At 37.2% G+C, this 24,127-nt stretch overlaps 1 protein-coding gene across 1 annotated transcript in view; it reads right to left on the bottom strand.

The window, feature by feature from the left end:
• Positions 1–24,127, bottom strand: part of sdk1b (sidekick cell adhesion molecule 1b) — a 189,864-nt gene that overhangs the window by 49,247 nt on the left and 116,490 nt on the right. Inside the window, 12 exon segments of the mRNA XM_056771518.1 lie at positions 900–998; positions 3,808–4,003; positions 4,266–4,381; positions 6,640–6,821; positions 8,234–8,374; positions 11,588–11,735; positions 13,960–14,096; positions 18,738–18,911; positions 19,007–19,109; positions 20,475–20,642; positions 20,746–20,862; positions 21,827–22,018. Of these exon segments, the coding sequence (XP_056627496.1) occupies positions 900–998; positions 3,808–4,003; positions 4,266–4,381; positions 6,640–6,821; positions 8,234–8,374; positions 11,588–11,735; positions 13,960–14,096; positions 18,738–18,911; positions 19,007–19,109; positions 20,475–20,642; positions 20,746–20,862; positions 21,827–22,018 (1,773 nt within the window).

Here is a 24,127-nt window from a genome sequence, read left to right as displayed (position 1 = left end):
AATAAACGATCAAATAAAGATCAAATAAACGTCTCCCAGATGTATGTGTGCTATTGGGGTTGTATCGTCTCAAATGGAAGACTGATGCTTAACACAATGCAAGTCAATGAATTTTTTTTAACATTACTTCTGCTGTCAGTGTGAACTTTGCTTACTCAGTCTGATAGTCCCTCTCTTCTGCTACACAAGAAAAACTGTAACCGATGAATTCATAAAGTGTCCAACATTGCACACTTCATTTTTTCCGGTTAAGTGGGTGCATCATCAAGGTACTTTAAGTTCATTTATTCTTGTCGAAAATGTTAATGTATCATTATTTTACACTATTCACACTTCTTTACGGAGAAAAATAGTGCATATGTTCAGTTTGGGACAGACCTAGTGTGTGGGAAGCATTCGATTTTTAAAAAAGAAGTTTCTGTTGAGTTCCTGTTGCAACTGTGATTAAAGTCCCTGTGAACCAGAGGTTGCGATCGCTTTTTACTTCCGTATTCGGACACATTTCTTAGTGCGTTTTTCACTGCGAATTGATTGAATGTGTAAAAACGGCCATTGCATTGATCTGAAATGAAACCGGCAGCAGACTGACAGTTAAAGGGGAGGAGTTAACGGATGCTCCAGCCAAGCCATCTAATTTACGTCATTTGAGATGGATAGTCATTTCAGGACGGAAGTGCATTTTCAGAATTGAACTGAAGATTATGAGGGTTCATGAATTTAAAAAAGAAAATGACCCCCATTGATGAGCTATTAACGATAAATGCTGCAATATTTCATGAAAAAATAAGAATGGTCATTATTAATTTCACTGGGACTTTAATGTTTAAGTCGCTTTGGATAAAAGTGTTTGTTAAATGAAGAAATGTAAATATGGTTGGATGGTTATTGAATAGTTTCACCTGTGATAATGCCATTCTTGTCTTTGGGTTCCTGCCAGCTAATCTTCAGAGATGTGTCCAGGATCTCAGTAAAGCTCAGGTGAGAGACCGGGCCAGGTTCTGTAACACACACACACACACGCAAACACACATAAAGTTCAAGATGCGTATGTTTCTCTTGCTTTTAGTCCAGAAAAACTGTATATATGACTGTAGTCTTTATGTCACGAATTTGAAGCATTTAAAAAGTACAAATCTTTAGTGTAAACTACATTTAAAACAAGATAAATGATTTATGGTTGTGAGGTTACATGCTTGAGGCCTGCAAGACACCACCATACTGAAGAATTTATGTGTGCTTTATAGCCTTGTGAGTTAGCTTGTACAATAGTAATATTTGTGTATTTTAATATACACAGGGTGCATTCTGAATCCGAATGTCACCTATAGAGATGGAAGACATAAGACAATTAATCTTTAAACAACACAGTTTTCTGTGAGGGGATATAAAACTATGAATACACAGCAGGTTTATCAACGCTATCGCTGCTAGCATATGCACGCCCTTACGTTGGCTGGAACAAAGCTCATTATTTATTTGGCAGTAATTTAGATGCTTTGAAACTATCTTATGGTAAAGGATTTAACCTCGGTCCGCAGACCGTAATGCTCCTACGAAGAGCTTGGTGCTGTGGAAGCGTTCCAACACAAATGCAAATGGGCGAACGCGAATTATGTATTTGTTTGTAATTACCCTCAATGCATTAGCAGTCATTTAGTGGTTAATCAATCATGCGTACAAACCCCGCAAGACAATAAATCTGACAGATGAACATGACAGTTGCCTGAAATGCTCCTTTAAACCTTTAATCTCATTAGATCTAACGCGAGTGTGGCAAACTCTCGCGCCCCAACTGTCAAGCGGACCTTATCAGAGCCGGTCGTCACGCTAGACTGACAAGTTAATCAATCACCCGTGCTTATGAGTACGCACAAGTCCATTTAACTGACTGCACTCGTTCAAATCCCAAACTAAACTGTTTATTCACTTAAGTTTTGTACGTTCCAACAACTTTATTCACGTCGAAGTTACATTTTACCTGAATGTTTCTATTCCAATCTGTACTTAAAATACATTAAAATTGATTAATTCGCTTACGTTCCGACAACTAGTTTTTACAACCTTTTTCGTACTTCTTTGTTTTCATGCATTACATGCATTACATTTTACTTTAATCTTTTTAAACTAATCTGTACTTCGAAATAATTCGCTTTATTCGCATATGTTTTGTTCATTCCAACAACTTTATTCACGTTGTAGTTTGTACAACTTTTTTCGTAGATCTTTGCTTTCATACATCTTTTAGTAAGCTACATGTTACTTAAGTTGTTTTATTCCAGTCTGTTCTTATTTTAAAATAAAACATTTAGGAAGTGAACTTTAATAAGAAAATCTACGCTATTAAATGTAGCGAATTTGCACATTTTCGTATACTTTTTTCGTATATGGAATAAACGAGGGCTCTTCGCCAAAACCTGAATTCAGTTGAAATAATAAAAATAATTGCAACAGTTTAAAATGACATTTTTGCTAAATTGAATCATGTTCGTTTTAGCCGAATAAATTTCAATCTGCATAAATCCGATTTCTTTCCATTTGCAGTAAAATTAAACAATCCAAGAGTTTAAAACAACCAGAAAACGACAAAATATCCAGCTGCATGAATAAATGAAACAAATTTGCTGTATTTTGCTAGCATGAAAACGTGGCCACACCTAACACAGAATAAATAAAAGCCTGAGAGACGGGGGAGCGTATATGTACACAATGGTTTACGTTTATCCAACCTGTTGGTCTGATTGAGATATTCATATGAAACAAGCTCCTGTGGCCTACCAGAACAGAGAAGACCACACGCTGTTTTTATCTGATGAAAATTACATTGTCTGTTAACAGACAATGTATTTGCGCGCTCGGGCGCAATAGGACAATCAATACAAGCACATGCGAATTGACTAACAAGAGTGATCCTGCTTCAATAATTGCAGGTTAGTCCAAGCCGACTCTGAGCGCCTGCGGCATGGCACAAAGACAGAGCTCCGGCGGCCAATATATATTCGGCAAAAAAGCTAATCAATAGCGATGTAAAAGCACAATTACATGGCAAATTGCAGTATGCATAGTGAAAGGGCCAAATTTCTCCTCAATATTGATTCTGGGGGCTGAAATGTCAAACAAACTGGCTTGTTTTTGCAGCAAGATATCTTTCTCGATGCCGGCTGGACAGCTTTGAAATAAAGAGCTGTACTGTAAGTCGATCGCCGCCAATTAACTACAGACAGACTGACGTAAGTATGCGTGGGTATCCGCAAGTTTGCTGAGTGTCAAGAGCGCAAAGAAAACATTATATCCCTGAGGACTGTTTAATTGCTCAGAGGTTGCTCTTTTATGACTCATGATATCGGACTTATTGGAGATCTCAGTTGTGTTTGATGAATCAACTCTAAGATGTTCCTCATAAATGAAACATTGACTATACTGCCATACACATAATGTGGATATTCATATTGTAGCACAGATAAAGCATGCAATTTAGATTTTGTAGTTTTCGATAAAAAAATCTGACTGGCAGTTTGAGACATTGTCTCTTCTGACTAATACTTTAGTCAGTTAAAAAGAATACATTATGTAGTTTTAAGTCATTTATTGGAATGAATGAATGAGTCGTGTCTATTCTTGAATCACTTAACTAATCGAGGTTGATATAGCATATAGAAAGTAACAAGTAATAAAATACTTTTCGGAGAGAATAATTTCTACAGTAATCTAATTACATTATTGAGTATGTAATTAGTAACTAGTATTTCATTACTTTTCAGAGTAACTTACCCAACACTGGTGTTAGTATGTGTGTGTGCGTGTACTCACTGTCAGCGTGCGTCTGGATAAGCTGTGGCGTGCTAGCTGGGCCGTCGCCAGGCGTGGTGAAACAAAGCACCACCGTTTCATACCATGTGAACTTCTTTAAATCGGTAACGTAACCATAGTGACGTGACCCGTGGAACTCAGGGGCAATAGTCACCATGGTAATGCATTCCGGACAGTGTTCTGGCCACACCAGCAGCTGCGAGAGAGACACCAAAGAATAAGAATTAGACATACAGTAAAGGTTGAGCTTTCAACATTAAAACCTAAAGATCCATTCAAATGCTCTCTACAATGAGAATGTCTGATTCCCATATATTGACTGGTCGACTATGAATCTGTTTCTGTTTTTGTATTACTAATTTGGTTTTAATGGGTAGCCATTCAGGGTCAGTTACTATTACATACAAAACAAACTCTCAGAGAAGTGACGGAAACATGTCAAAAAGGTTGTGCTGTACCTTGTACCCCTGGTTAATGCCATTGATGAACTGTTGAGGTGGTGGCGTCCAGGTGAATTTGATGGTGGTGGAATTGACAGCGACAGCCTCCGAGTCTTGTGGGGGCGCTGTAGGCACTGCGAAGCGCAAGACAATCAATCATATCAAAGAATTCTGTGAATTTGAAAATATAATTTTGCATTTGACAGTATATGAATAGTAAGGGCACCTACTTTAAGCAAAAAAGTGGACTGGACATTTAAAGTGATTTTGATCAAGTCTCATGTTTGCATAAAAACTAAAAGCTGTTTAATCATGTTAAAATGGTCACTTTAAAAGGATCCTTCACCCAAAAATGAAGAACACAAGAGATATATATTTGGAAGAATGTTTACAACCTCACAGATTTTGCCCCCAATTGACTCCAAAAGTAGGAACAAATACTTTCTTTTTTTTGTTCTGTTGAACTCCAAATATCTTCCTCTGTGTACAACTTGAAGGTGAGTAAATGGTTACAGGATTTTGATTTTTGGGTGAAGTAAAGTCAGATTAAAAACAGATTAGGCATCATCCAATTGGAATGGACACTACAATTCATCCTGCAAAGGACGCAAATGCACATAATACTTTGGTCTTTCCCACATTCACATCCAAAAGTGTGTGACCACAAAACTACTTGCTAAAGTGTGGAAAGGGCTTTGTTGACAGTGCACGAAAAAGGTTCTTTTAATAAAGATAGTAAATCTCTATTAATCTCTGCAGGAGTATCATTACGCTGACAGTAAATAATATTAATAAACGCGGCTCAGGAAACTGAGAACTCCCCCCACATTTTCTGCGTGCACAGGGACACAAATTCAGGCACATAAAGCAAATTAGATTAATTAATGGCCTATGGTCAGTGTTAGCCCAGAGACCATAAATTTACTCTTCTTTCAGATGGCCAATCTGGGCAGTAAAGCCAGCTAATGGATTTTACGGTTCCCATGGTTACAATAGATCTTTTATGATATTAGCAACCCCGATGAGTGTCTTGCTTTGGTACTCGTGATACTTTTTTGGTTTTATTTGTCTTAGTTTGTGTCAGTAGTCTGCCATGTCTTTTTTTCATTCTTTTTAGTCCGTTTCGAGGGAAAGTTTAACCATAAATGATCATCCACCCTCAGACGTTTCTTTATTCTGTAGAACACAAAAGAATATATTTTGTGAAATGTCTCAGTGGTTTTGTGTCCATACAATGGAAGTCAATGGGAGCCAGTGTTGTTTGGTTACCAATGTTCTTCAGAATATTAAGAGAATGTTAATTTTGGGATAAATTACTTCGACTCAGATAGTATTCACTATCCACAATGTGCAAAGCGATGATGTGTCAGTGTATAATAGAACTAATGGTCACAAAATACATTCAATATGTTCTTCCTTTGGGATTGAACCCACATGGTGTGATGTTGAACCCATATGTGCTACTGTTCACCACTTGGGGTAGAAAAACATAAAGTTTTCTTTTTTGACTCACTTTGAGAGTAAAATTGCTGAATCCAAATTCTAAAACGTACACTAAATTAAATGGTAATGTCCCCTGACAACCATTAAAGCAGTACCTGCACCAACCCAGAGCCATTGAGAGAGAGAGTGCTGCCAACGGAAGTCCAAAACGCTGGAGCGTCACGTGATTCATGGAGCCTTCAGATAGTTCCAGGAAGTTATGTTTTCTGTTTAAATGCTTTTTTCCTTTCATTTTTTATTCATTAAATGGCTTTCGTCTTTAAATTGGTTAAAATTTTACCTCAGTTGGCATGTTTAGTCGCAGCTCCATGCAAAACTTGTAACTTCCGGGAACTATTGAGAGCCTGTGTTACGTGATTCATGGAGCCTTCTTTAAATGCTTTATTTCTTTCATTTTTCATTAAATAAATGGCTTTCGTCTTTAAATTGGTTAGAAGTTTACCTAAGTTTAGTTTAGTCGCAGCTCCATGCGTACCTAGTAACTTCTGGGAAATATTGAGAGCCTTCATGAACTGCGCCATTTCTGTGAAAAAACTGTTCCATTAAAATCAACAGGGTTGACGCGACTCTCTCTCTAATGGCTCTGCACCAACCGTAGAAGAATCAACCATGATTTTATTCCAGTAATATGTATGAAGTGTAGTAACCGTTTTTTCAAGAACGTTTTACCATATGTATATCATAGTTTTACTCCAAATTCCAAGGTTAAATGGCTACTGTTGTAAAACTGCAGTAATTTTGGTTTTAAAACACATAAAACCAAAAGGAACTATGACTACTATAGTTAAACCTTAGTTAACTGTTGTAAGAGTAGTTGGAACAATGTTTTACCTGGTAAAGCGTTGGGTCTGTGTGTAATTGTGTATATGGTTGTGTGTGATTGTCTAACCTCCTTGCAGTGTGTACTCAGTGACAGACTGGCTGTACACCCCCAGACCGGCTCCAGTGTAGGCAGCCACTTGGATCTCATACTGCGTCCAGATGATGAGGTCTCCAATCAGACAGTAATTAATCTCTGCACTGGTGATGTTCTTCAGCTGAAACTCACCAGGCAAACCCGCCAATCTATATCTGAGTGGGAGGAGGAGAGAACATGAGTTTTTTTAGGAGTTGATTGTCAAAATTGCTCTCGCACACGTTTTACTTGTTTGCTGAGAATGTGAGAAGTGTGTGCTTGCGCAGAACTTGTTGCTAATGTCTTCTGAGAGTTTTTTTGTGTTACTATTTGGTTTCTAAGAATGTTTGTGGTTGTTTGCTAGACTAAGTTAAAAAGGTATACATTTAGGATATTCTAGTCTCTACATTCTAAAAAATACTGGGTTCTTTTCAATCTATTTTCAGTTATTAAAATAATAATACAGTAAAACACTGAAACAGGAAATGCTTTTGAAGCTATGTTATTTATTTCTTCTATAAAATGGTATGAGCTACAGTAATTCTGAGCCTTGTCAGCACAAATAAAATCTTGTATCATGTCATGCATACAATTTCCTAAAACATAACCGGCAATGATTGCTGACATCTATATAGGATTGTTGGTTGTCATGGTTTGTAAATAACTTTTTCAAGATCAACCTCAATCCTATAAGCTGGTGATCCATCTGATCAAGCATCTAAAACAGCTTGGACCAGCTAATGACAACAAATGTCCAGCTCGGACCCACAGATGTTGGTTTGAGTCAGATCGGCTAGTAGATTTTGAGATTTAGTCGAGGTGGCTGGAAATATAGCATCGGCTGTTAATGTGTTCTAGTCATGTTCAGCTAAAAATTCTCTAGTTACAGACATTTCTGGGAGACTAATATTATAACTATTTAAATTTTGTTTAAATCATTTTAATAATTAATTTTTATATTATTGAATATATATTAAATTATTTTATTGTATAGTAATTGTATTAAATAAACGATTTGTTGAATTTCGTCATATGTTAATCTTATTAAATCGTTTGTTGAATGGGTCCTGTACTTTTGGCGCATTTGAAGAAACCGTATTGACATTGACATCTAGAGTTTGAGCTTCTATCGCAGTCTAAATGCAAAATATTGGAGAGACAAGTTTAGCCAAGCAATGGTTCCTCGCGGGTTCTTTTGCTTGTTATCAGAAATAATCTACAGGCACTCCATTATTTGGGAACGTGTACCGGAATTTAAGGTCAGCCCACGAACGAGTACATGCGCAGTAACTTGTTATTTATGTTGTTGCTTTAAAACAGTCTATTGTTCAGTGTGTAAATAGCATAAGAAGCTATCGTTTTACAGCATGTGTGAAGAGAGAGAAGATCAATGTGCACAAAATGATGTGCACATTGATCCAACAATTAAACCTTCACACCCAACACATCCTTAAAGAGAAAGTTCACCCAAAAATTTGAATTCTGTCACCATTCGGTCAAGTGAAGATATTTTAAGAAATGTCCATTCGATGGAAGTCAGTATAGGCCATGATGAAAGAATTTTCCATTTGGGTTGTTTATTTTATACCTGAGCACATATCCTCGGAGGACTCCATTGAGCTGTAGCTCTGGGGGCGGCTGCCACTGGACCATGATGCTCTGATTGGTTCGTCCACTAGCCACAATGTTTTTGGGAGGCGCGCTGGGTGGTTCCTCTCGCAACATCAGCCTGACAAAATAAAACCGTGAGATAACATCATGTGAATCGTATCATACAAACAAGCTGGAGGCTTATCTCTGAGTTTTCTTCCAGAATCATAAATACTTTCTTAAAGTTTTATAGCTTATACTGTAGTTCTGCAGAGACAGAAATCAATACTTCTGGTATGTCTATAAAGCCTTTAATAGTACAGAAAAACTCTGTACTGATCCAGCAGGTGAATGATATTCACCGGAACATCCTCAGCTTAACTCGGTTCTACAAGAGTGTAGAAAAACTGGAAAAAATATATCTTTAATTGGAAGAACTCATTAAAAAAGTACAGAGGTGTCTTCTATGCATTGTTGTTTTTAAAAGATTTGCTTTTTAATTCAAATCTTCAAGGCTTAATAGTACACATATACTACATTCTTTCACATGAATATTGTATGTTTAATAAAAATAAATCTAGAGTCTTAAATCTAGCCAAAAAAAAAGTAAAACAGGTGGCCTTTGAATGGTGGTGACATTTTCAGCTGACAAATAAAGCAAATATAATTTTTAATTACAGAAAAAAACAATTGCTAGATTTTGCAAAACACTTAGATCCGCTTCAATCAGCCCTTTTAGTTTAATGTGACGGAAATCTAGTTTTTTTCAAACCAAATGGGAAGTATTCAATTGTAAAAAAGTGAGAAAATTATTTATGAAGATAATAATAATGATAATGTGATGAAACAACTAAATAACTCAATATATTTTATCAATAAACTACAGAAACAGTCTTTTTTACATTCAACCCAATCAGTGTGAACCAGTAAATCCTCTAATTTCTTAACATGATCAATAGCATGGGTTTTGGCACTCAGCATCTGTCTGAAGAATTGTAGAGTCCCTGAGCAGGCGATAAACAATCCAAGGCTCTAATCTGCGATTTAAAGGTTTTTAGCTTGATAAAGTGAGTAAACCTCATAGTGCCCCAAGTAAGCAATCTTGTAGGAAGTTACTAAGTATGAGTGATGTTTTGTCAAATAAACAATAATCTTCCTAAACCAATTTTAAAGGTTTAGAAAAAGTAGTTTGAGTCAGTCAATCGGCAGTATGAAAGGGGCAGGTTGGCATTGTAAAACGTTATTTAATAGTTTATTTTATATACAAACTTCAGTATTATATCTCTGTAATTCAGACACTGACCTCCACAGGTTACACGGTTAGACAGAGCCATCATATAAAATATGCATACTGTATGTTCCAAAAGGTCTGAATTTAAAAAATGTCCAAATCCTCATAATATAAAATATTATTTGTAAATACCTACATATAAAAGTTAACTTTTTTGCATTGTGGCAAATGTGAATGCACCTCTACGTCTAAAGCAGCCTTTAAAGTTAAAGATAAAAACGTTTATAAATGATTGAAAGAAAAGGATTCTTTTGCACATATTCAGGAGTTATTATACTTTTTTCTTTGATAGACCGGTGCCAAAAACTGAACAAGAAGAATAAAAGAATCCGAGGTTTAAATTTTTCATATAAATGATGAAGATCCAGACATTAATTGGAAATGAGGCCAAAGCAGATAGGTGCTCAAATTTTAATAAGTGCCCTCTTCATCAATATTCGATTTTTTGTGTTTCTCTTCCTCTTTGTCATCTTTCTTTCCGTCCTCTTCGACTGTTCCTCTTGTTATCACTGGGCATTTTAAATGAAGCATTCAGTTTGAAAGATATGCGATAGCACACAAATCTGGTGATTTTAAATTATGTTCGGTCGCAGGTTTTAAGCAACTAAAATAGGTGAAAAGCATTTGGGAAATTTTGGGTTAGGAAATGAAATAATTGAAACTGTGAATGAAAGAAAACTATTATGTAGACGAATAAGACTTGATGCTGACTGACACTCTGTCTAAGAAAGATTACAGGTCTATGTAACCATGCAGGTACTTCAGATGTGTGAAATTGACCCTTATCTAAACACGACAAAACAGCGTAAGGTCCAAATGATAAAAATCAAAAGAGCGTAAACCCACTTTATCAACATAATCTCAACATAAAACACAGTGATTATAAACTCAAGGGAGGCTTTGGCTGTTCCACAGAAACTGGATGTCAGTTTAATGGATACTGACTTCAAATAGAAGTGAAGATCTGCAAAACAGCATGACAAGCTTTTTCAACGTGTCCTCGGATACTGAGGAGGCCATCTGCGTGCCGTTTAGCAAAGAGAGTTCAGCTCTTTACCATTTGAACCTGGACTTTTAAATTCTTTAAGCATTTTGATTCAACTTGAAAAGCAGTTGTTGTGATGTGCGCCACTTTATATGAGAATAAAAACGCAAACCGTACAAAGAACGAATTAGGGCTAGCTAACACCTCCTCTATGGCCAAGTTTAGATTTTTAAATGATTATCCTACGCGAAATGTTCCTTAAAAAACGCTCTCGCACACCGTTTTAAATGGCCCCTAAATATAGCTTTGCTTTTGTGTTAATGTCTCTCAATCAGAGCGTTTAATGTAATTCAATTACAACCATAATTTCTTTTGATAGGGTTCAAATGTTGTCCTCACACTTCAGTAACATCATGTCTGAGGATGTCATATGTCATCTCATGGACCATTTGATGCACACTAAAATAGCAAGGGTTACTGAATATGGCTCATTTTATTGCTCAAATCTGATTGGCTGGCTGCTACATGGTTTCTGCGAGGAAAGAAGTGCAACATTTTCGCTTTGAGACAAAGAATGCATTAAACATGAATCTCTTTGTAAAGATAAAAAATCTGCATTATCTGTGTTTGGATTATTCTGTAAATATGTTGTTTTTGTAAGATGTTGGATTTATGAGTTTTGGCAGATAGCATCAGCAAATTTCTTGCGTGAGTGAAGACACTCTGCCAATACATTTATTTCTGATCGTGAATCTTTATAAGACGTTCAAGGGTTTTGTTCGAGACAGTTTATAGGAAGTAAACAGCGTAACCTCAGGCACAACCGTGTATTCTGATGTATCTGTCAAACAAGAACTTTTAGATAGATGGCAACAAACACTCAAAAGCCTGAATATTTTTTTATCATTTCTTTCCAAACTCCTTTTTTACACCTTGATTTGAACAACCTACTTCTTCTTCGCATGCTGGTCTACGTTTATATATTTATCCATGGTTGGCCGCTCTGCCCCCTTGATGCCCATGTCCTGTAAATGGACCAGCATTTGGCAACAGTCTGGTTTTGAGTCTCAGTTTACCTGTTTGTCTCGGGGCTGTACTGTCCACGTCCCACCTGATTGACGGCACATATTCTGAACTGATATGTCCTGGCTGGTGTCAGACCACTGACTAACAAACTGGTGAGAGAAGGGCTAACGTCAGCCATGTAAACCTTCCACGGCGAATCTGTAACACAGAACAAACAAGACAAAACTAAGTGTTGCTTTTTAGGATACAGATCAGGGGACCCACAAAATTATACGTAACATGGAAATATGATCATGTTCATATCTATTTTAGCCATTCATTTCAATTTTCTGTGTAAACCATACTTATGTAAATTAATTATTTGGGACTTGTATGAATGATTTAAAGGTCTAGTGTAAACATTTTAGTGACTTCTAGTGGTTAGGTTGCGAAGTGCAACCAATGGCTCTCTCCACCCCTCTCTTTGGAAGCAGTATGGTGGCTGACACGAAACCTAAGATGTTGTCACGTTTTCGCTTTTATGCTGAAGCAGATAACGCATTGGTCCGTTTAGGGCTCCTCTAGAAACAACTCGGTGAATTCCATGGAAGGGGACCCACAGTGTATGTAGATAGAAACAGGTAATTCTAAGTTAATAAAAACCTAACGCTTTATTATGTAAGGTCTTTATACACCTCTGAAAACATAGTTATGTTTATTATATAGCTTTTTGTCGATAGATCCTCCAAAAAGGTACATATTGGACCTTTAATAACTAAAATCTGTTCATGTCATGTTTCATAACCGGGCCTTTCTGTGTGCACTCTAGAAATGATCACAGGAACAAACTAAAATTCATTAAAATATTGTACAAACAAAAATCATATTCAAGTTTACACTTAGATTGAAGACAGCACGACAGCCTTATTTGCTTTATCCTAAACTTGCTAAGGTTAGTACCCCAGGTCACTAAGACTTGGCTAGCCGAGCGTCAAAGTACATATTTCTAGTAGGAAAGAGCCTGATATTTAATTTCACTCGTATTATTAGATTTATTGTCGGTTGTTTGAAGTATCTCTTCCTTTTCAGCGGTTGGGTAAATGATGGATTTTACTGTGCTGTTGGTTATTTGGAGGGTGTTACTATGCGTAACGTCTGATGTGTGTGTGTGTGTGTGTGTTCGTGCAGTACATTAAAAAGGATGGCAAGCAGATCAATGAACAATTTAGCTTGAGAAACCACTCGATGCGGACCGGAGAGAAAAGACGACAGAAACTATGAGGAACCGTGAAAAGAAATCATAAATTAAAGAGAAATTGTAAATATAAAGGCAGCAGGGATGCATATGAATATTATAATATATTGTTATACTGTATGAATACTGTATGGGCTTCCTGTTGAATTACAAATTTCGACTGAATTACATGATTTGTGTGATACATTTGATCAATAGTAATCAATAGAAAAGTCTCCATTCATTCAAGGTATATTGCTAATATTTTATTCCCATATTATTGAGCATACGTTCAAGTTGCATGCGTTTAAAGTGATAATTCACCCAAAAACGTGAACATTTACTCGCCCTCTTGTCATTTCAAACCTGTGTGACTTTCTTTCTTCCGCAGGACACAAAAGAAGATATGTTGTTAACTGACAGCCATTCACTTGCATTGGTTTATGTCAATAGAATAGAAGTGAATGGATGCAAGCGTGGTTACCGACTTTCTTCCAAATATCTTCTTTTGTGTTCTGCTTAAGATAGAAAGCAATGCAAGTTTGAAATGATAATAGAAATGATAATGGGGTGAGTAAATGATGACAGTACTTTCCTTTTTGGGAAAACTATCTCTTTAATATTCTGTCTGGGTTTTATTTTTACTGTATATACTGACATGTAGAACAACCAATCACAGTTCAAAACTTCTAAAGTGTTTATAATTTTGTGTAACTTATGTAATGTGACCCATGGTTAGTTCCCATGGAGCCAACAAGTGGAAGAACTAAACTACAAGATTAGTCTGTGCATCCCCTAGCATCTATGCGTGTGTGTGAGGAAAAAAAGAGACGTTCCACCACATTTTTCACTGTCTTTCAGTTGACATTACGCAAATCAATCTCTCTCTCCCTCTGCATTTCTCAACACTATCTGTTTCGGCATTAATCTTCCACCTTTCCGGCTCAATACAGCACAAACAAACCGCCTCCCACTAGCCTCTATTACAATCAACCGCTTCTGTTTTCAGCCATTTCAGCCTCTCTGTCTGTTTTATGAGCTCAGGAAAGAATACACTGAGAAGAAAATGAATAAGAGCGTATTCAGTACAAAAGACTGGCTGCAAACAAGCTTAATTGAAAGCTGCAGCTAAGGTACATTAAGTTTAATAACCATATGTCAACGTAATAACCATATGTCAACGCTCGTGTAAAAGACACACACACTTACTGTTCTCAGAGAGTTCAATGATGTAATGCAGAAGAGGGCTGTTTCCATCAAAGGGTCGAACCCACGAGAGAAGAACTGTTCTGCTGTCCGTCTCATTAAGTGCAACCTGCAGGTTACGCGGCGAATGGGGAAGTTCTCTGAGGAGAGAGGGAGAGAGATTTAACACAAAAAAGCTAATTTTATATAGCAACTACAAATTTGAAATAGTGGTCTTAAAGGATAGTTCATCCAAAAAAGAAAATTCTGATATCCTTTGCACACCCTCAAACCTGTTTGTTTCGAAAATAATATCTGGAAGAACGCCTGTTACCAATTAGTTCTGGGGCACCATTGTCTATTATAGTACGAAAAAAATGACTACAGTGTTCAATGGTTCCCCAGAAGGGTTTATTTTCCCACGTTCTTCAAAATATCTTCTTTTGTGTTCAACAGAACAAAGTAATGTATAGAGGTTTGAAACAACTCAAATGGTACATGCATTTAAAAATGTTTTAATGTCCACCTGTATCATATTCTGGTCCTTGGATGTCAATTTACAAAATGTAGGATTTCATTCTTGCCCGTTGTATCATCCGTTAGTAAGCACCACTAATAATCTGTCTATAGATCTGTATCTTTAAATGCATGTGAAATTCCTTTGTAGATTTGCAACTTTGTTGCTGTCTGCACTTTTCAAACTTTGCTTTTAGGGGTCTTTCGATGTCAATTGGTAGGTAGAAGCATTACCGCTCCAAAATCCTTTTGCAAGCAAAAACGGGGTCTTACTAGCTGCGAGGGGTTCTCTCTACTGCATCTCAAAAAGCTCCTTCACGGCTTCTGAAAGTTTTTTGACTACAAAAAGAATTTTTGACAAAAAGTTGATGGAAATGTTGTATTCTTCGAGTTGAATTCTTTATGTAAAATCCTTGTATCATGTACACCTTGAAGGTTCTGTATATAAAAACCTGATTTATCTAAAAACGAATTAATTCATGAATAATAATAATGTTGTGTTAATGGAATTGTATTTTTTTTTATTTGAATGTTCTGTTTCACAAAAGGTTCAGTTTCTTCAACTCTATTGCAATATAATCTCATAAAAGATATATTTTACTACAATATAACAGTGATCTCGTCATTCAAAACATGTCATCAAAAAAGATAATACTTTGAGAAATTACTGTTTTTTGTGTCCATACAATGGATTTCGATGGGGAGCAATGTTGTTTGGTTACCAACATTCTTCAAAATATCTTCTTTTGTGTTTCACAGGGGATAGAAAGTCATACATGTATGGATTCACATAAAAGTGAGTAAATGAAGAAATAATTTGTATATTCTTGGGTGAACTATCACTTTTAGAAATACAACAATGGTTTTACCGCAGCAAAAATAGGTAAAACGTAGTAAAACCATCATAGTCCCACTATGATAACCATATATTAATTATGATACTAGCGGTAAAAATATTGTAACAAAAATGTTAATGTTAAGATTTTTCTTAAGAGATATAAAACAATTCTGTCTTTACCCAACACTTCAACATTGTTGCCGAGCGTGTCTGTCCAAATGTTGGTTTACAAAAGCCTAAATACACAATAACATCCCCTGACATTTAAGGCTATAAACTGAAAATAACACTGTAAACACGTGGTAAAAAAGCGCACATGTCTTCTACTGCATGAGATGAACTCCAGTGAAATCCCATTAGCATGTAAACCACAGCTTCCCCTTCAAGCTTCAAATCTGATGAGTTTCCTTCCACTAAATTTGCTGGCTGTAATATTAAAGTCAAGAGTGTATTGTGGTGCTCTGTTATCTTAATTCGACTGTCGAAATTATTATTGGTATTATTCAAATTGCATGTGTTTTCAATTCATTTCTCATAGTTAAACTGCCAGTTGTCGGACGGCTCTTTGAATTTAGCCTAAAACCAGTTTTTCTATCAAAACAACACAGCCTGTAACGTCAGCGGATTTGGAACAACAGCGTAACGCAAATTATGGCTTCTCAAATCTCATTGGTTCCGTTTCAACATGCGCATTGTCAGTGAATAACAACTTTCTGTCTCGTGCCGAAAAGCACAAAACCACAGAGACATTTCTCAAAATATCTTCTTTTGTGTTCCACGTGTGTTAACCTATCCCTTTAAATGGTCTTGTTTCAAATACAGATTCAAACGAAAACAAATGAGTATTTTGACACAGAACAGTTCAAGTATATTTGATTTACTGTTAATATGATAGTTATTCTTTTCTCTTGTGATAAAAGAAACACTTGGGAGTTTGTTGGCCTGCGGTCGAGTGTCTTAAAATAAAATAGAAGCTTAAACCTAGTAGACAGTGATGAGCTATTTTTGGCACAAAAGACATTAAAGAATAAGTATCTATGAATGCTTTCTATGAAAGAAAACCTAAATTTTGTTGGAAGTGTTTTTTCTACCTTACTATTATTCTCATATAAAATCATTCCAAAAAAAATAATCTTCTGAACCCATAACCTCGCCGTTGCAAGCACATTTTCCTAAACTGATGTCTTTCCTTCACAAATTTGATTACACCGTCTTCTATAGACTGACAGAAAAACTGTTTCTCAACTCTGAAAAAACACAGCAGCTAACTAACATCTTTTCACACCCATTTCTTGAGTCTTTTAAAAATGACCGCCGATGAAACGGGGCATTTCCGTGACCTTTTAAAAGGAACGTTTGTGTACATTTTCTATTGACCGTATTAGCAGTAATTCATCAAATGATGGAGAAGAGCGTTTTAACCGGGCATATATCCAGATGAGCGGTGTAGACAGGCACTCTTTCGGCATTTTAAAGAGCTGAATCAGATGCCTGGAACTCAATATATTAGTGGAGCGATGCTGAACAGTCCCGGTCATGTTTGCCAGCTCACGGCAGTCGTCTACATCAGCCATAACCCTGAACCGCCATGCAAGATACGCACACGCACCAGTGCAAATAGCATCCAGCACCAAATTTTGCACGTGTTTATGCCGTAACATGATTTGCATAATATCTTCAGTCAGTCAGTGATGACACAAACTCTATTGGCGGAGGTGATTCATTGTTAGCAGATCATCCGCCCTTGTTTTGAAAAAACATCAAAATGAACGAGCAGCTCCATGTTCAACATGTGTTTCTTTGTTTATATAATCAACTATATAAAAGATGATTACAATTTTTCTCTGGATACATTCGTATGACTATACTCAACCCAATTTTTAGCCATCTAGAAGCACAGAGTTACATCTAAGGCCGTGTTAACACTTGACTTCTTTTTTGATGCTGCTAGCATTTGTTTTACGTTATAATCCTATGGAGTAAACCACTTTTCTAAGCGCCAGCGTCTTTTTCTGCAGATCAGAGTGTCTTTTTAGGTTTCTGTAAAAAGCCCTACGTCAAGCACCTTTTAACAGCTAACCATTGACAGAGACCTGTCGTCTCCATAACAACATGGGAGGACCGTGATTGGTCGAGATGGCTCAAGCTCAAAAAAATAAATTGGAAGCCAAAACGCCCGTTGGAGCATAGTTTTGTATAAATTTAAGTCTTTAAATCTTTCAATAACTTTCAATTGTATTTCTAGCGAGAAATTAGTAATGTAGTTTTAAAATATGCGATTGGTTATAGCAAAGACACTCTCTTTTTATAATTCAAATAGAATTATGTTACGCTTCCTATAAAGCTTGTCTCTCTAAGCTGCCACCATACAAAAATGCTATGTTTGAACATTGCCGGCTGCTATTTGTAACCACAGAGTCGTAAGCATAATTTTCAAAATATAAAAGCATTATTGTCATTTTTTCCTTGTCCAAAAAGAAGTCAAATGTGAACACGGCCGAAGGGTACGTTTACAAATATGCATTAAAACTGTAAAGTCTGCATTTGTGTTTCTGAAAAGTTTAGTTGAAAACAACATTGTCAAAACTTGTATCACGCAGATCAGCGAAAATGCTGTTTTTCTGTAGAAGATGGCATTACCACTTTGTAAAGAAACACTACGTGCCTGTTTACATGTCTAACACCTTTTGAATACCCTTGGTTGGTGTTGATATGGGTTTAGAATTTGTCGTTGTTATAAATAGCGTAGTGTAGTACAGTAGTACAGTAGTACACTAGGTGATCACATTTTTTTACAATTTCAGAGATGCCTTACATGTATGAATTTGTATGTATTAGTACGAATTCCTTATGTGCCAATGCCAAGTTTAGGGGAGGGCCTTTAGTATTACCTTTATTCTACTAATTCCACGTTTTTCTGCAAATATGAGATCATACGTAAAATGAAATTATACGTAAAATAGCTGCAAATTTCTGTGAAATCAGGATAATACGAGTTTGTGTTTTCAGCCTACCAAAACAGAATTGTCGAGTAAGCGCCACAACGCATTAAAGGTTATCCGTTTTATTAAAAACTGTGTAGTGTAGATGCCCCCTATGTGTGTGCATGCGGGTGTGTGTTCGATTAGCTACCGATGCCACAGAAGACTAGCATCTTGGCTAGTCATCAAAGAAGACGATCTTAGCCTTGGGCAGCGGTCCTATCTTATTCCAGTCTCGCTTTATCTTTCTGCCACCACTCACACATATAAACACACAAGCACAGCTGCACCATCCGGTGTCCTATCATTACAGCCCATTTTTGGCTGGATCTTTTGGCTCCAGTGATGTTACTGGGATCCAAGCATCGTCCTCCAACAAAAGCACTCCAAAAGACACTTGCACTCCGAACCGCGTACGGACGCTTTGTGTCGAGAGCGCACGTTTTGGCACGTCCGTTTCTGCTTACATGACTTCCAGACGGGCGGTTTTCGAGTCGTTTCCAGCTGGCGAGGTGACCCTGCAGGTGTAGTCCCCGATGTCTCCGGACCACGTCTGGCTGATGTGAAGGGAGCCTTCTTTCATCGACACTCGACCGCCAGTCGATACGCTCAGTATGCGGTTACCTCTCTTCCAAGAGTACCTGAGAAGAACGAGACCGATGAGTCACGATCTATGGAAAATATCACACTCCGAAGACCAGCGAAGATATATACCGAACACAGCCTATTTTCTGACCTCACTGTGACTCTTGGGTCATGGGTTGCTGCACAGTTCAGGACAGCGGTGGTTCCCTTGATGACGCGCTGTTCATCCGGGGCCGTCGAAACGAAGGTTCGACCTGATAAAAAGAATGCAGTTTATTACAAAATCACATTGCAGTTTAATCAGTACAAACATCATTATTCAAAGTTCTGTTACCCGTTTAAGTAATTCCCACTGACAGCTCCATTAGCTTAACAGAATGAAATTTACAAAGCATGAAAGTTCTTATATTCCCAACGCATTCCAATGACACACAACACAGTACAGCCGAGCAAACGGACACGCTCTCGCCCATAAAGCACTGACCTCAATTGACTTGATTAAAGTTAATGGGTGTAATATTTCTGACAGTAAAACACTCTCCTAATTTAATATGCAGTGACAAAATTAGCTGTAAAACAACGGAAAAACGTCTTTAAGTATGTATTGTTCTGTTTATACCTGAGGGGTTATAGCAATAGTGTGAGTTAAGGGCGGGGTTATCGGTCATCGGTTGACAACATATACCAAAAATAAGTCATTCTGTATGACAGGAAGTAATTATGTCATTAAATACATGATCCCGAATGGAATTTCCAAGGGAGCTGAGGCAATTTATTGAAGGTCTTCCCTTGAAATTTCAAGAACTATTAAGAGAAAATATTGCTTTCATAAAAGTTAAAAAATGATTTTACTTCACATGGAGAGACCAAAAGGTTTAGAGTGCACCAGAAGTGGACATGCAAGACTGCATAATGTAGACTAGACGCAAAATGTTCTCAGAAATGTGTTAGTTGCTGTTTCGTATGAATATTTACAAAGTGAATTGTACAGAATGTACGATTATTAGAAAAAGCAATAACAAAGTTTCATCCTTAACCCCGCCCTCTAAACAACAACGGTCTGAAAAACGATTGTAAAGCATATTGAGATTTAACGAATTCATTTAAATAAGCCAACTTGTAAAATGCAAATGAATTGCTAAAAGATTTTGTTGAATTTTTCTAATAATTATGTGTGAAAATTACATGCGGCACCTTTATTACTAGTGAAACTTCCAGTCTTTTTTCAGTGACCAATGAACACACCGAATTAATTTGTGCTAGATGTAAAAATCTGCTTAGATGCTTCCAGACGCACACACTTGTGTGCAAACCAACATCAGTTTCATTAAGCGTGCAATAAGAGGTAAAAGTACCACAGACTCAGCCCTTTGGTTTTAAAGATGTGAAATAACAGAGGACGGCTCTTAATTTCATGAATATTTTCCTCTGCTGTGCCTTTATACTCTGACTAATGAATACAGCTAATAAAAAATAAAAAAACACTGATGATAAAAAGCAAGTTTTGAAAATGTCTGCAATTCTGCCACTTTGTTTAATGCCATTCGCGTTGAATATCAAGTTCCTTTTTTTTTTTTACTTTAAAGTCATTATAATGTCATAATAATAAGCATCCGTACTCAGGACGGTCAGAGCTCCGGTGCCGCTGACTAATCCCTCAGTGTTAGACACAGAGCATGTGTAGTTTCCGGCATCGCTCAGCATTATGGGTAGAATCTGCAACCCTCCAGATTCCAGCAGAGTGAAACGAGGCACCTGAACCGTTCCGCTCGCTAACACCTGAGAACCTGCAAAATCCACACGCTTTAGATGATAGTTTGATGTTTCTCTCAAGAGAACAGATGTCTTAAAGGTGAACTTTGGAAGACCCAAATATGTGAGTGTACGTACCTTTTCTCCAAACAATGGCAGGTTTGGGGGCTCCGGATGTCTCGCAGCTGAAGACGGCTAACGTTCCGTCAGTCACGGTGATGTCAGAAGGGGGAGTGGTGAAAGTTGGTGACACGCCTACAATGAAAGAGCGAAACTATTCAAGCAGGCAACTTACAACCGTGAACACTTAAAAATGTAAATGTCTTTGGATAACACAACAAACTACGAAAGCAAAGTGTGTTTCCTAATCCTACTTGGTATGGCTCGGTAATCTACAATTATTGTTTAGTTAATTGACAAAATGTTTAATGCGCTCTTATCTGTAAGAGCTTGATGAGTAAATGTAATGTCATTTTAAAAGCTAAACATTTCAATTCACAAAAACATGTACATGTGGATCAATAAAAATTCAGTATCAGATTACCTTCAGTAAATCTTTGGGGGGAATTTTATTTCGATATATAAAAATCTGAACAAACTAAACCAAACATGAATGACTTAAATGTCATTTATGTGTTTCAAACGAATTACGTCAACGTGAGAAAAATAACCAACTTTAAACTCTCAAACTTCAATAAAAAATGGTGCGAAGATTAAAGAAACTTGCAAAATGGAGATCAGAATGACTAAGCGAGAGAAAGAAGAGCTGAAGGTGTTGATTAAGTGCTGAGTGTGTGTGTCTGTGTGCATGTTTGCGTGCGTATATGAGTGTGTGTTAAAGGTTGATCTCTCAGCAGACACTGATTAATTACACAGATCAATGAGGGGTCTCTGAACTCCCTGATCAATTCACAACCCTCGACAGAGAGAGACTGACAGAGAGAGAGAGAGAGAGAAGAGCACGGTGCATGGCTGCATTTACTATATGCATCATTCACACATTAACTTAAAGAGATAGTTGTGTTTGTGAAACACAAAAACAGATGTTTTGATCAATGTTTATGCTGTTGTTTTCCATACAGTAACCTGGGGCCAACAAGCAATATTCAAACTAGTGTAAGATGTGCATAAATCAATGCTCTATTGACACCAGACTTGACGTGTCGTATCGCATTTTTATAAGCAATAGTCTTTTTCTCAAGTTTGGAGGTCAGCTTACTTGTGACAACCAAGTTGGTAAATGCCTGGACTTGTCCGGCCGTGTTTTCTGCAAAGCACTGGAATATTCCCGTGTCGTCTGGCTGAACTTTCTGCACTTGTAGAATCATCGCGGTGATCTTGTATCGAGTGTTGTTCAGCTTAGACAGAGGAACAGCATCTTTGTACCACTCCAGTTTTGGCATGGGAACCCCTAAATATTATACACATCAAGATTAGCATGCCATCAGTATTTAACCAAAATAAAATCAACATTATTTATTAAGAACTATAAAAAGTAGATTTACACGATAAAAAATGCCCCGTCGGATTTGGATTAAAAGGAAATGATTACCCAAGTAGACACAATCACCTCCACACACAGCCTCACATTCCACTTGATTTATCACAAAGTTAACGTTTCCATCAATAGACCTTCATCAGGGCACACTTCGGTTTAATTAATGAAAATGTAATCTTATAAATTGGCTTTGATTGATTAAACTTCCAATAAAGTTTTGACATGCTTCACCGAAAAGAGTAGAAGACCTGAATAAGCGAGAGACATCGAGAGAAACGGAGCGGGCGAAAAAAGCAAATAAAACGGCAATTATACATATTAGCAATAATTATAAATTTGGTTCATCTGAAAGAGCTCATGATATGCTCGTAATGATATGCAAATGGAAAGCGCGATAAAGAATGTGTAATGGGTAAATCTCACAGCTCAACGTTTTTAAAAGGTCATAAAAACACAAATCTATTCCGCGCCGCTTTCTACGGCGGAGGCGTCAATAGTCTCATCACACCCACTGGAACGCAAGACAAGAATGTTAAAACAAGACTGTCAAAAACAACCGCGCCGTAATTAAATTTCTGACAGTTTATGACAAAGTGCGTATAAACTCGACTTCACACCCTAACGAAAGCGCAAAGAGAACGAGTCGAGACTTTTCAGCAAGTGTAAATTGCAGAGTCACGATCTCAGGAGCAAAAAAAAGAAGTGAAGTTGAAGTTTTGAAACTTTTGTGTCGAGGGAAAATGTCCAAATTTCACAAAGAGAGAAATGAAAAGGAACTGTTTGAGGCCTTTCTTTAAGGAATTTCCTAGTTAGAAGTCATGAAGAGTTGAACTTTTAGACGCTTGGCACTTTGTTGCTGAAATGTAGGTCAGATTTACTCTGCTTGTTAAATGGATTTTCTACGGGGATCCCACACTTCCATTGCCCTTTGTGCCAAGGATGTACCTAAGGTCTTTCAACTGGATCTTAACTAGAACGAATGCAGAGGCCAATTAGCGGCTAATAGCGTTAGCGCCTGACTCGCCTTTTCTAATGCACTTGACCGCCTATTCCACATCACTCATTTAGTCAATTAAACAAAAATGAATGCAAATAAGGGCGAGTTGCACAAAGACGAATAGGGGTCGATACGACCCGCCTGGTGGAAAAGTCTGAGGCGGCGAAGGCAATGAGGGAAAGGTACAATAAAAGCGACACGCGTTCCGGTTGAGTCACCACAGGAACTATCAAATAGCTGTCTGTAAGCACACTAGCCACCGTCAAATGAACATATTGCACGCTTCATACACAATGTGTAGAAATTGGAACATTATGCGATGACTGCAGGCTGCTTTTATAAGATACTCTTAAGTGTTCGGGAATGTCAGGTATTGGACTGGAAGTTAAGTGGCTTTTTTGTGCAAGCGCTGGCAGTTTTATACTACTGACATTATAAAGATTATAGTTTCTCGGAGTCTTGCGGGGGAATGATTATATACAAGCGGAACGGGACTTACATGAGTCCAAAGTGGTCAAACTCAACGAGGTGCAATTATTTGATAGGTACAACACAGCTGGTTTTCTCTAAAGAGGTGTTCACACTGCAGTTGGCGACTATTAGGGTTCATACTTGATGAGTCACAACCAAATATGTCACATGATGCTTCCAATGGTGGTTGACACACACAACACACAATCAAATTGACATTAAGAGATATTTAATGACGATATTTAATTTCTGTTCGACTTTGCTGCGTTACTGAGTTTTACTCTCTCATCATTAAATGATAAAAATTTAACTTTTTTTTAGTGATGGGCGAGCCACTTGTCACATTAAGGAATACTGTTCCCGGGTCCAAGCCTCCACTCATTTCAATGGAGGATATTATTTATTCAGCCGTTTATGATCACTTTTCATTCATATCACACATTTAAGTGTAACGTTTATAAGATCTTGGTCTCCAGGCTCATGGAATCTCCAACATCAATATTTTAATATTGATCAGGTGTTTTCTGCAGTTTTACACCACGAGTTTGACGCTA

Source organism: Triplophysa dalaica, chromosome 2 (genome assembly GCF_015846415.1).
Source record: "Triplophysa dalaica isolate WHDGS20190420 chromosome 2, ASM1584641v1, whole genome shotgun sequence".
Classification (NCBI taxonomy): domain Eukaryota; kingdom Metazoa; phylum Chordata; class Actinopteri; order Cypriniformes; family Nemacheilidae; genus Triplophysa; species Triplophysa dalaica.
This window is presented reverse-complemented; position numbering and strand designations above follow the sequence as displayed.